Source organism: Dama dama, chromosome 20 (genome assembly GCF_033118175.1).
Source record: "Dama dama isolate Ldn47 chromosome 20, ASM3311817v1, whole genome shotgun sequence".
Taxonomy (NCBI): Eukaryota; Metazoa; Chordata; class Mammalia; order Artiodactyla; family Cervidae; genus Dama; species Dama dama.
Window position 1 is genome coordinate 77,283,060 of NC_083700.1, and position 12,054 is coordinate 77,295,113.

The following is a 12,054-nucleotide window of genomic DNA, read 5'->3' on the forward strand; positions in this document are numbered from 1 at the left end:
TTCCTGAAATAAGCAATTCTTTTTCTTCTTATGCCATCTTATTGTATACTGAATACATATAAAATATTTAGCATATTTTAGTGTTTCTGATTTGGGTTTAAAGTGGTTTAAATATGCTCGAGATTTTTAACACCATATACAATACCTTTGATGTGATACTGACAATGTTCCAAGCAATAAGATTGAGGAGGAAATTATTATTGGCACGATTACATATAGATCTGCATCATGCTGGTGTTTTTCATCATCTAAAAAAGAAAAAATTCACACAACTCAGAATCTTGAGGAAGTAATATCTTTCTGTATCAAAAATCATAACAGACCTTTTTCTGATTTCATCATAAATCTGAATGACCTTTAAAGATACAAAAATCAGAATGACGTAAGTATAGTTTTGATCATAAAATAATTACTATTTTGCTCAGAATTATGCTTCTCGTAATGTAGCAAAACATTTTCTCAAAAGTATTTATTTGCCAGCTCTCGCCATCTGATCACTTTTCAATTATATGAGTCAAAGTGTCAATTAAAGTTGTTATAATGGCTCTCTGCTTCAGTCATCTGCTTCTGGAGAAGGCAATCTACAAGACCCATCAATTTCTATCTTGCTCACTTCAGAGACATTGACTTCTTTGTTGCTTCTTGGACCACCAAGCATGCTCATTTTTCAGGGTCTTTGCACTTGCTGTCCCCTTGCTCAAATGTTCTTCCCCTTTGTCCTTGCAGGACTTATCACCTTCTTAGAGAAAAAGACCATCATTTTTGGCCATCATTACTGCTCAGACAGTAAAGAATATGCCTGCAGTGTAGGTAGACCTGGATTCAATTCCTGAATTGGGAAGATCCCTTGGAGAAGGAAACAGCAACCCACTCCAGTATTCTTGCCTAGAAAATTCCATGGACGGAGAGCCTGGTGGGCTAAAGTTCATGGGGTCACAAAGAGTAGGACATGACTGAGCGACTAACACACACACTAAAGCACCACATTTTAACTCTATCTCTTCATTTTACGTTTATTTGTATTTCATATACTTATTTCTATATGACACTATATCATTTGTTTATCATCTGTCATTTGAGTACTGGAGTTTAAGCTCCATGTAGGGCACAGATTGATGTTCAATATTCAATCCCCAATGCTTAGAACAGTGTTCAATATATATTTGTTGGACAATACAGGAATGAAGTTATATAATTATTTTACTTCTAAAACCAAGTAAAATATTTCTCTCTTGAAACTTATTGGGTCGCTTAGATTTTAAAACAACTTGAAAAATAACAGTAAAATCAAAGTGTTCCCGCTCCAAGTACAGTAAGATGAATCAGAAATATGACACCCAGTGAACTTTTTTCTATAACTGTCTCTCCAGTTTTATTTTCAGAAAAATTTTCCTTTAGAAGATGATGAAAATCTAAAGACTCCATAAGTATGTCAAAGCTTATTGTTTGGGGTAGGTGTGTTTATATTAATTGTGCAGCAAATTAATATTTTTTCAATTAACCTTTATGATGATATAATTTGTGGCATAGATGGGTATTTCCATTTTTGTTTCCATCAATTTTCTGATGTGAAGAGCAGACTCACTGGAAAAGACTCTGACGCTGGGCAAGATTGACAGCAAGAGAAGAAGCGGGTAACAGGATGAGATGATTGAATGGCATCACTGACTCAATGGACATGAGTTTGAGCAAACTTTGGGAGATAGTGAAGGACAGGGAAGCCTGGCATGATGCAGTCCATGGGGTTGCAAAGAGTTGGAGACAACTTAGAAACCAAACAACAATCAACTTTCTACCCAATTTGAGACTGAAAGTGTTACTTACCAATACAAGAGCACAATATCATGCCTGATTATTCTTAATGACACCATGGGACCATATACCCTTAACACAGTCACCCATGACACATCTACAGAAGACTCTGGGCTCTTCCATGATTCCATCAGAAAGAGAATAATCAGATGGCAGCATTATTGCTAACTAAGAAAGAAGCCACATATCTGTGTAAAAGGAAACTAAAAGTAAAAATTTTTACCTTGAGCAAAACTATTAATTATCTTCGGTTTCCCTACTCCTTCCATAAATATTGGGTAAAGACTGAACTGATACTTCTCAATGGGGATAAAATGATCTGAGGAGAAAAAAATATTTTAAAGAGTCATCCCTACTGAATTAATATTAATGAGTGAAATCTACATAAAAGTTTTAAGTGACTCATATTTTCATGCACATAAAACTGATGATTTATGGATTGAAACTGGATTGAAAACTGATGACTGCTATCTATGGACTGAAAAATAATTGGGGAGTTTCAAAGACAATCTGAGCACTCTAAATTCTCCTAGTAACACCAATAATTTTCCAAATAATGTTTTAAAAATCTTACCCAGAGATAGAAAATTGCAATTTTTCAAAGGCATGTTCCAGCGACAGTCAGTTTGTTCAAGTTCGGGGTGTATGAGCTGTTCCATTTCCCTTTCCAGGACAATCTGCTCTCCCTCTTTTCCCACAAGATCAAAGCCAATATTCCCTTTCCATAGGAATTCAGTTTACTCAGCTTCCCTATTCAAGGGAGTTGGGAGATTAAAGTCTTAGGAGATCCTATGTAAAGAACTTGGGAATGGGGACCAGGAATCTTTGTACATATCCAAGTGTCTAGATATATGGAAGATGGCCATCTCCATAGCAAAGCTCAAAATGGATCTATTGGTGATCTATCATTTTCACAAATGCTAATGACACACAAATATTACTCCACGAGAGATAAATCCCTTTGAAGCACAGAGTAACCACCTGGACAACGGTAATAATGAACTGAATTTATTTCTCCATCAGTCATTTGTTTCTCTTTACTCTGGTGCTAAATTCTAGGGTCTTTGGAATGAAAAGTATGAGCCTTTGGGATGACATTGTAAATAGTACTATGGCAATCCTCAGCTTACCTGCTTAAAGCTTCCTCGGACATGGAGATTCTGTACTGTGCACTCATGTTTTGTACTTTAATCACCTTACAGGGTAACTGGTCTACTTTTGGGAAATTATTAATCAGATCTTCAGCTTGGCCCTCCTACTCATTGCTAGTGGCATCATAAGTTGGTATACAATTTGGGAAAACAATTTGGCAGTAGATATCAAAAGCCATTAAAACTCATTTTTTAAAAAAAGATTAAACTGGAAGCAACATAAACGTTCTCAAATAAATAAATGGTTTAAGTATATTTTGTAGTAAAATGCTATATAATCATTAATAATGGTTAAAGGATTGGGGATAAAATAGAAACATGCTTGTGATATATTAAAGGAACCAACCAGAAGAAAAGTTATAAATGATACAATATGATTACAATTATAAATATTTAAGTGAAAAACCAATGAAATAGAATTAAATGCTGGTGACAAGGTGACAGAATTAAAGGTAGCAAGATGCATTATCTATATTTTTGAAGTTTTCATTAACTGTGTTATTTGAATTAATAATCTGTAGGGTCATATTAACCCATAGGAAAAACTTATCAAAATACAGCAAGCTTACCGTGGACATAATACTTCTTAACAGAGGAAGGGATTCTAAGCCATTTAATTTCACTGTCTTCATTAAGAATTTTCCACTCAAGAATAAAATACATCAGGTTGTAATCACTGGGTGAGAGCGTCCAGGAAAGAATTACACAAGTGCTGTTTAAGGGGTAAGCGCTGAGTGACTGCACGATATTTACTGAGGGGAAAGAAGGAAATTTACTTTTAACTTCAACATTAATGAAAATCTCCAAACTGCCTTTAGAGTTTACAACCTAGTAAAAAAGGAAGAAGGAAGAGAAGGCAGATATTTACACAAATAAACATAAAACATGGCAATTATTTTTGTATCACAGAAGTTATATAAGCAGAGAGATGTGGAAATACATGCTATTGATAAATAATATTTGACCTAAAATCCAAAAAAGAGATTTTTGGATATGGTCATAAGATGTTCTCTTCTGTAGTAATGTACAAGCCTATTAATCATCCTAATTCCCCCCAACTGTTCTCTCCCACTGATGGAATCATGCTTTCAAAGCACAAAACTAATCATTTTAACACCCTCTGCACAGAGTCCCACTTCAAAGCCTCCAGACTTCCACAAGTGAGGACAAAATTTTCATCATGCCTACAATGCCCTAAGGGCCATGTCTCAGCACATCTGTCGGCTTTTCTGAGCACATGCACACACACACACACACGCACACACACACACACACGCCCCTGGCGATCCTCCTTCATGTCCTCTCCTGGACTGCAGGATTTTTGGTCAGACAGTTCCTCTTCTCAGGGGAGCTCTTCTTCCCACCTTTCATGGAAGTTCAATTCCTATACCACATCCTCAAGAAAACTTCTCTGACCCTCAATACTGGTTTAGGCTCCTATTTTTTTTTATTTTATAAAATTATATTTCTTTCCTAGGAACATACATCTCAGTTTGTAAACAGGCATTAACTTATATGATTATTCGATTAAAATCTGTCTCATCTATTGAACTCTGTGAGACCATTATAATTTTACCCACATTGGAATTTCTACCACCTAGCATAGTGCAGCATTAAACAAATAATTCTATTAATAGAACATACTGATTGAAAATTTTAGAGCAAAATACAGTGCAAATGCTGTGAAACTTACGTTAAGTTTACACTATATGTACACAAGTAATCACAATATAAGATAGGATATAAAATACTCTAGAAAAGGTAGAAAGTATTCTGAGATTTAAAAAAAAAGGATAGGACACATCTATGTAAAGCAATAAGCAAATATTTCAGGAAGGTACATGATTAGTAGAGGGAAAGTGAAATTTGAATTTTTCATTAAAAATTGTACTTTGAATATACCATACAAGCTACAAGCTCCTATATAGAGTGGTTATTAATTCCTTGATTAATCAAATATATAAAAATTAATAAAAGAGGGTTCATCACATATTAAATAAAATACAAGTTATTTTCAAATCTAAGCAATTACTTGCACCTATCTAATGTTATATGTATGTTATATGTCACATACATATATGTAGTATATATGACACACACATGTGTATTTTATCTAGTAATATATGTGTGTGTGTATATATGGACACATTATATGCATATGTATATACATATATAAAGAGAGAGAGAGAGATTTATTCACCTACAACCTGCACTGGCTCAGAAGTTTTAAGTATTAGATTTATCAGAACATTCACATTTATTATAGTACGATTTCAACAATGTTCTACCATGTTCTACCACGTGAAAAGCCAAGGACCACATCACATAATCGGGATATACTCTTACATTATTTTTTAGACAAAGCAGAGATAAAAGGTAAAAAAAGAGACTGATTCACAGAATCATAGGCTTCTTGGAAGATCATTTAGAATGGGAGGGGTTTGCAAAGATTAAATATTAAAAGGAGCACAGGTTTAATACCCGATACCTTTTCTTACCTTTGCTGATAGACCATGAGAATGTTAAATTAAAATTTGCAGAAGAAGCACCAATTGAATTGATGGCCAGAACCGTAACAGAATGTGCTTGCTCTGTCCAAAGGAAAGTGAGTTTAGTGTGACTTCCCACATCTTCCGACCACGTTCCATTGTGGGAAGTATGATGTTTTACCACATATCTTCTTACACTGCACAACGAGTCATTTTTCATCAGGGGCTACAGTAAACACAAAAGTTGATTAGTTGAAGGGCTACAGTGCTTTTTATACCAGCCGAGCTCCTAGAACTCCGATTAAACATTTCCCATTGGTAGGCAGGGGCCAGACCAGAGCAAGCCCTGATGAATTCAAGGCTGAGGTGTGGGCTGCTCTGACAGTCTCCCTGAAGCTGTCTGGGTGACTATGGAACATCAGAAACTTGTTTTCTCCTTATGTTTTTTTTTCTTTAGGACTCAGAGAATAAATCATTTGAAGATAATGAAGTATGGATATAAATAGGATACTTTTCTATCAAGAAGTTTAACTCTAATTTTAGAGAAAAGAAAGACTAATAGGGAGTTGAGAGTTTCTTCATCTAAAAAGCAAAAAAAAAAAAAGGAATAACCCTCTGTTTCTGTAAAGCAGCAATGAGAAAGAGCTAAAATGAAATTAATCACCACTTCTATTAATCTTAGTAAGACTGGTCATTTTTTTTCTTCCCATGACATGCTGACACTACAAGTCATAGACAGCATCAGGACAGTGTACAAGGCACCCCAGAACGTCTGTCCTGTAGTTAAAAAAATCATACCAGGTCACCGAGGTGCCAGTGTAAAATACATTCTTAGTACAATTCTATCCTCCCATCCTACACAGCATAACAATACATCCCACTTTCCCCATCACCTTCACCTGTTTCAGGTAAGATTTAAGTGCTACTAATACCCCGTCAACCTTTAGAAAGCTTGTCACTACGCAACAGACTAGAGCAGTGCTTCTCATTTTTTTTGTCATTGAGATTCTTCTTCTAAGTGAGAAATTGAGAAACATAAATACAAACACACATAACTATAGCGCTGCAAGTCTTGGAAGAAGCTGGGTAGGTGGTGAGAAGATATTAGCAGCCACTGCAAGAAATAAGGGCTTCCCTGGTGGCTCGGATGGTAAAGTATTCGTCTGAAACACGGGAGACCTGGGTTCAATCCCTGGGTTGGGAAGGTCCCCTGGAGGAAGGCATGGCAACCCACTCCTTGCCTGGATAATCCCCATGGACAGAGGAGCCTGGCAGGCTACAGTCCATGGGGTCACAGAGAGTTGGACACCACTAAGCAATTAAGCACAGCACAGCAAGAAATAAATGAAAAATCATACAAATGTTGCATTTTGTTTTTAAACAATCTGTCAGTTTTCATATACAAATGTTTACTTTTGAAACCCTCAAGTAAAATTGATGATGAACTTCCTTCCTTTCTAGTCCTGCAAGTTGCTCTAGGCTCATCTTGTTTATTTCCTGCCCCAGACCTATTACCAAGCATTTTTTTCACAGAGCCTTAGTTTCTTTATTGGAGAACAGTATTAGAAACAAGTCTGAGAACGTTGCTACTACCAGAATATGGCTTTCTCAGTTGACAGATTAAGGAAATGCATGTGTGTGTACTATATCTATATACACTCATATCTATGAAAATTTCTCAATCAATAGCCAGACAAAAGATAAAAGAGAACTATAATTACAAGCTGTAATGGAAACATAATTAACCTAACAATATAAAATAACTACATACAATTTAGGGGGTTAAGTAGAGGGATATGGTAAGTGGGAGTGCATGCATGCATATGTTTTCATCCGCCCAGCCAGTTTATATCTTTTGGTTGGTGCATTTAATCCATTTACATTAAGGTAATTATTGATATGTATGATCTATTACCATTTTCTTAATTGTTTAGGGTTTATTTTGTGTAGGTCTTTTCCTTCACTTGTGTTTCCTGCTTAGAGAACCTCTTTTATCATTTGTTATAAAGCTGATTTGATAGTGCTGAATTCTCTGAACTTTTGCTTGCCTGGAAAGCTTTTGATTTCTCCATTAAATCTGAACAAGAGTCTTGCTGGGTAGAGTATTCTTGGTTGGAGGTTCTTCCCACTGAAAATTTCTAAGTGAATCTATCTGTATCCACAGTAAGCTAAACATGAGTTCATACCCTAATCCATTACCACATGGATCATTCTTTGCTTATCTATAATCAATTCAACAGTAACGAACTTGAGTCCTTCTTACTACCCATCATCCAATACTTGGTTGTTCAATTCCAATTTATATATCTAATAACACCAAAACTGTTAACCCATACCTTGTGAGAAAAATGACTTACCAACTAGAATACAATGGTTGTGTACAGTTCCTTTTGACTTTATTCTTGAGAATCTACTCATTAAAAAGGTTCCCTAGGCCTGGACCTTTTTTGCCCAACTCCTTCAGTAAGGTGGTTTCATATACTTGTAGTACAGTTAGATTCTCTTGTTGCAGCCTGAACTCCATCCTAGGATTCTCCAACCTCCTAACAATTTATCTTTAATTTGCATACATTAAGGTTTTCTTTTTATAAGGATTTATGAATTTTGAGAAATACATAAGGCTATGTACTCACTAGGACAATATTATACCAAATAGTTTCACCATCATAAAAAATCCCCTGTTCTTCACCCATTCAAACCTTTCCCTATCAACCAAACACCTGGAAACCATTGATCTTTTTGCTGTCTCTATAGTTACATCTATCTTTTCTTGAATGTCATCTAAGTGGAATCATAATGTAGCCCTTTACACAGGCTTCTAGCACTTAGCAACATTCATTTAAGACTCATCCATCCCTTCTGTGGCTTTATATTCTTTTTATCACTGAATATTATTCCCAGGCAGCACTAGTGGTAAAGAACCCGCCTGTCAATGGTAAGAAATGCAGGTTTGATCCCTGAGTCAGGAAGATCCCCTGGAGGAGGGCACGGCAACCCACTCAACTCATTCTTTCCCACAGAATCCCATGAAGAGAGGAGCCTGGTGGGCTACAGTCCATAGGGTTACAAAGAGTCAGACAGGACTGTAGCGACTTAGCACACACACACATTATTCCATTATATGAAAGTACCTACCAAAGTTTTTTTAATAAGAATCTATCAAACTATATTCCAAAGTGGTTGTACAATTTTGCATTACCGCCAGCATAAAAGTTCCTGTTGCTTCACATTCTAGTCAACAATTTATGTGAATTTTTTGGATTTTAACCATTCTAAAAAGTATGTAGCGTATCTCATTGTTGTTCCAGTATGGATTTCCCTAATGACCAATGATGTTTGTAGGATTGAATGTTTGTATCCCCTGAAAATTCTAACAAAAATAAATACATTCACTTGGGACAGAAGTCAATTAATTTGGGAGAAAGAATGCTTTCAAAATTGCTAAGTTCTATACTCATTGTTTTTAGAAATATCTGCTGTATATTTGCCATCATACAGAAAGAACAATCTCAATGTCCTTGAGGTATGTAGGGAAGGCCACGTTTACTCAGGTTAGGATTAAACACTAATGGAATTTTTTGGACTTGAAGGAACACTATATATTATCCAGTCCAATCTTATGTTGATAGAGACGAGGAAACTGAGGGTGAAAGGTCTAAGTGACTGTCAAAATAACACTGATTAACTACACCATGTCAACAAAAAACAGAATTAAAGTCTCCAAACTCCAGATCAGTGCTTCCTTCACTCTACATCTCGGCTCTCTATAATCAACATCTTCAAACGGAAATAAATGTGGGATTGCAAAGTTTACAAAAGATGGTATTATTGAGTAAATCTTTTTACAATGAAGCAAATCTGTCAAGATATAAAAGTAAAAGTTTAAATAACATGAAAATCAGGAATACCTTCCAAAGCAAAGTGACATTTCTCTCTTTTTTAGTGGTGTCTTCACTAATTATTCTCCAAAATTCAGGTCCTCTGATAGGAACTGCAAAATGACAAGGAGCCCATGTCTTACATATGATCTTAGAAGGATTATCTTTCAGTCATATTTGAAGCACACACTTAGGCATTTTTAAGGCACATTCATAAAATCTCTACAGACCTTTCACATCCATGACAACTGTGTGGGCTGGAGTGCTCCAATTACTCCAATATCCCAGTCCATCTAGCCTCTTACAGCGCACCTGGACAGTATAGACTGCACAGAGGTCTGGCACTGGGAGACTGGCAGATTTTAGTTTTGCATCATATACCTCAAACATCTGTAAAACAAGTCAAATCATTAGACTGATCATTATTAACACACATGTAGCTAAAAGACCCTGAGCTGCATTTTATTTTAAACTCTAACACTATTCCAAAACTAAGAGAGAACTGACTTTGTGTTTTCTGACTTTAGACATTTACTAGGCTCGCAATGTGAGTTCCTTCAAGTTAAGGATTGCCTTAGCCATCTTGCTATTTCCATCTCATGACAAGACTAGCACAAGAGTTCTCTTGCAACCTCACTTCCCAATCACCCTCTTATCCTATTGCTAACCTCTGTCCACAGAATTTTAATAATTTTAACCTAGTGGTTAGATAGGGCCTACTGTATAGGGCCTATCTGATATTCAATCTCTTTAGTAAGTAGACTAAGATTTCACATTCAGCTGAAATCATTGTGATCTAGATATAACAGGAGCTCCTGCTATTTCTAGGTTTTGCAGGCTGCTGTCAGAAAACCGAAATAAAAAGGCATCATATATTCACTTGCCACTGTGGTGTCATTCTGGTTGTTTGATAAAAGCAGCTTCCAAAATGTGTTCTATTGAATATGTGTGTTAGAGGGAAAAAGATTCCTTGGTAAAATGAGTTTGAGAAACAGAATGAAATAAAGTCACAAATGTCTCTTAAATTCAGGACTTCTCCAAACCTTTAACATGCAAAGTATCATGATGCTACACTAGGGACATATAGTGATGCAAGGTTTCTAAACTTTATTTAATGTGATCTTTGTTCAAGAGACATTTTATGGGATCAATGTTCTATAAAACACACCTTGGGAAATGATCAATCACAGGACATTTCATTCCTTGAAAGGGTTAGCAACTCAATGGATAGAACTTAGGCAAACTGGAAGATAGTGGAAGACAGGGAAGCCTGTTGTGCTGCAGTCAGTGGGATCGCAAAGAGTTGGACATGATTGAGCGATTGAACAACAACAAAAATTTAACAAAAAGAACTACAGAACACAGGAGGATGTATTTTTATGCCAGTAAAATAAAGCTTATGCAATAAAATTCTTAAACAGTTATAAGAAACAATATTTAGTGAGGCAAGTTCAAGAAATTTCCAGGTAAAAATTACCTTCCATTGTACTTGTTTTCCACTTAAACCATAGCGAATCTGGAACTGAAGATTATTCTCTGGAAAGACTGGCTTTTCCCAAGATATTTTCAATAATCCAATTTTTACAGTAATTTCTGCTTTCACACTGGATGGAGGCAGTGGTTTCACTGGAAAAAAATTTAAAGTATTATGTAACAGTAAATTAAACAGTAACAATGTTTTTAAATGTTATTATGATTTTATAATCTTCCACTGGGCTTCCAAGGAGGCTCAGTGGTAAAGAATCCACCTGCCAAGCAGGAGATGTGAGTTTGATCCCTGGGTCAGGAAGATACCCTGGAGAAGGAAATGGCAACCCAGTTCAGTATTCTTGCCTGAGAAATGCCATGGACAGAGGAGCCTGGCAGGTTACAGTCCATAGGGTCATAAAGAGTCAGACACGACTTAGCAACAATAATCTTCCATACCTTCTATTTATAAAGCAACATCTCTTTCTCATAATTTTCTTATTCATTGTCTAATTTTATCCCCTATAACTTTATGTGATACCTAAGAAAGAGATTATGTCTATTTTGCAAATAGAGCTATTGATTGAAAAAAGGTCAATTCATTGTCCATGTCACTCTGCACATTAATAGTAAGACCTGATTGGAAATGGAGCTATTGTCTCTGCATGCAAAAGATACCATACTGAACACATAAAAAATTTAATAGCAAACTCCGTTCTATATAGAACTTTAACTAAAAGCAAAAAACTATACAGTGCATCCATTTCCACACATGTGGTTTCAAACTTTTCTACTGTTTGTTAAAAGGTATTTCTAGTTAAGGTCAGAGGTAGTCTTGCAGAGTAAAGCCTTGGTTCTCACAGTCTGAGGAAAGTAAGCTTTTTAAAGGTAGAAACAAAGGCAAAGAGGACCAGATGGCAAGAGCTTTTTAAAAAAATAGCAAAAGACAATACTCAAACTCAGTGTATTTGGGAACTAATATCTCAAAGCATAACCACAATAGTGTCAACCTTCAAAGCTTCAGACTTCATCAACAATACTTCTTCAGACTGTGGATAACCAAAACTCCTAAACTTTGTTTTATTATTACTTAGTATCTCATGCTTATTCAATTCCTCAAATGCCAAGAAGACATTCTTCACCAACAAGTATGATGACAAATTTTTTACCTTTTGAAAAGGTATTAATAATTCCTCCTCAAGAAAAGAAGTATGAGCTCCCAAAAGACCCTAAGGCATTAAATCTGTGATTGCACTT

The 12,054-nt window shown here is 35.8% G+C and overlaps 1 protein-coding gene across 2 annotated transcripts in view; it reads right to left on the minus strand.

Annotated features, from left to right (window-relative positions):
- LEPR (leptin receptor) overlaps window positions 1-12,054 on the minus strand; it is a 90,942-nt gene that overhangs the window by 12,088 nt on the left and 66,800 nt on the right. For both annotated transcript variants that reach the window (XM_061121682.1, XM_061121681.1), the window contains exons 12-18: window positions 10,808-10,956; window positions 9,561-9,720; window positions 9,361-9,443; window positions 5,462-5,678; window positions 3,533-3,715; window positions 2,036-2,131; window positions 146-248 (exon numbers count right to left, since the gene is read on the minus strand). In XM_061121682.1, the coding sequence (XP_060977665.1) occupies window positions 146-248; window positions 2,036-2,131; window positions 3,533-3,715; window positions 5,462-5,678; window positions 9,361-9,443; window positions 9,561-9,720; window positions 10,808-10,956 (991 nt within the window). The remainder of the gene's footprint in view (window positions 1-145; window positions 249-2,035; window positions 2,132-3,532; window positions 3,716-5,461; window positions 5,679-9,360; window positions 9,444-9,560; window positions 9,721-10,807; window positions 10,957-12,054) is intronic.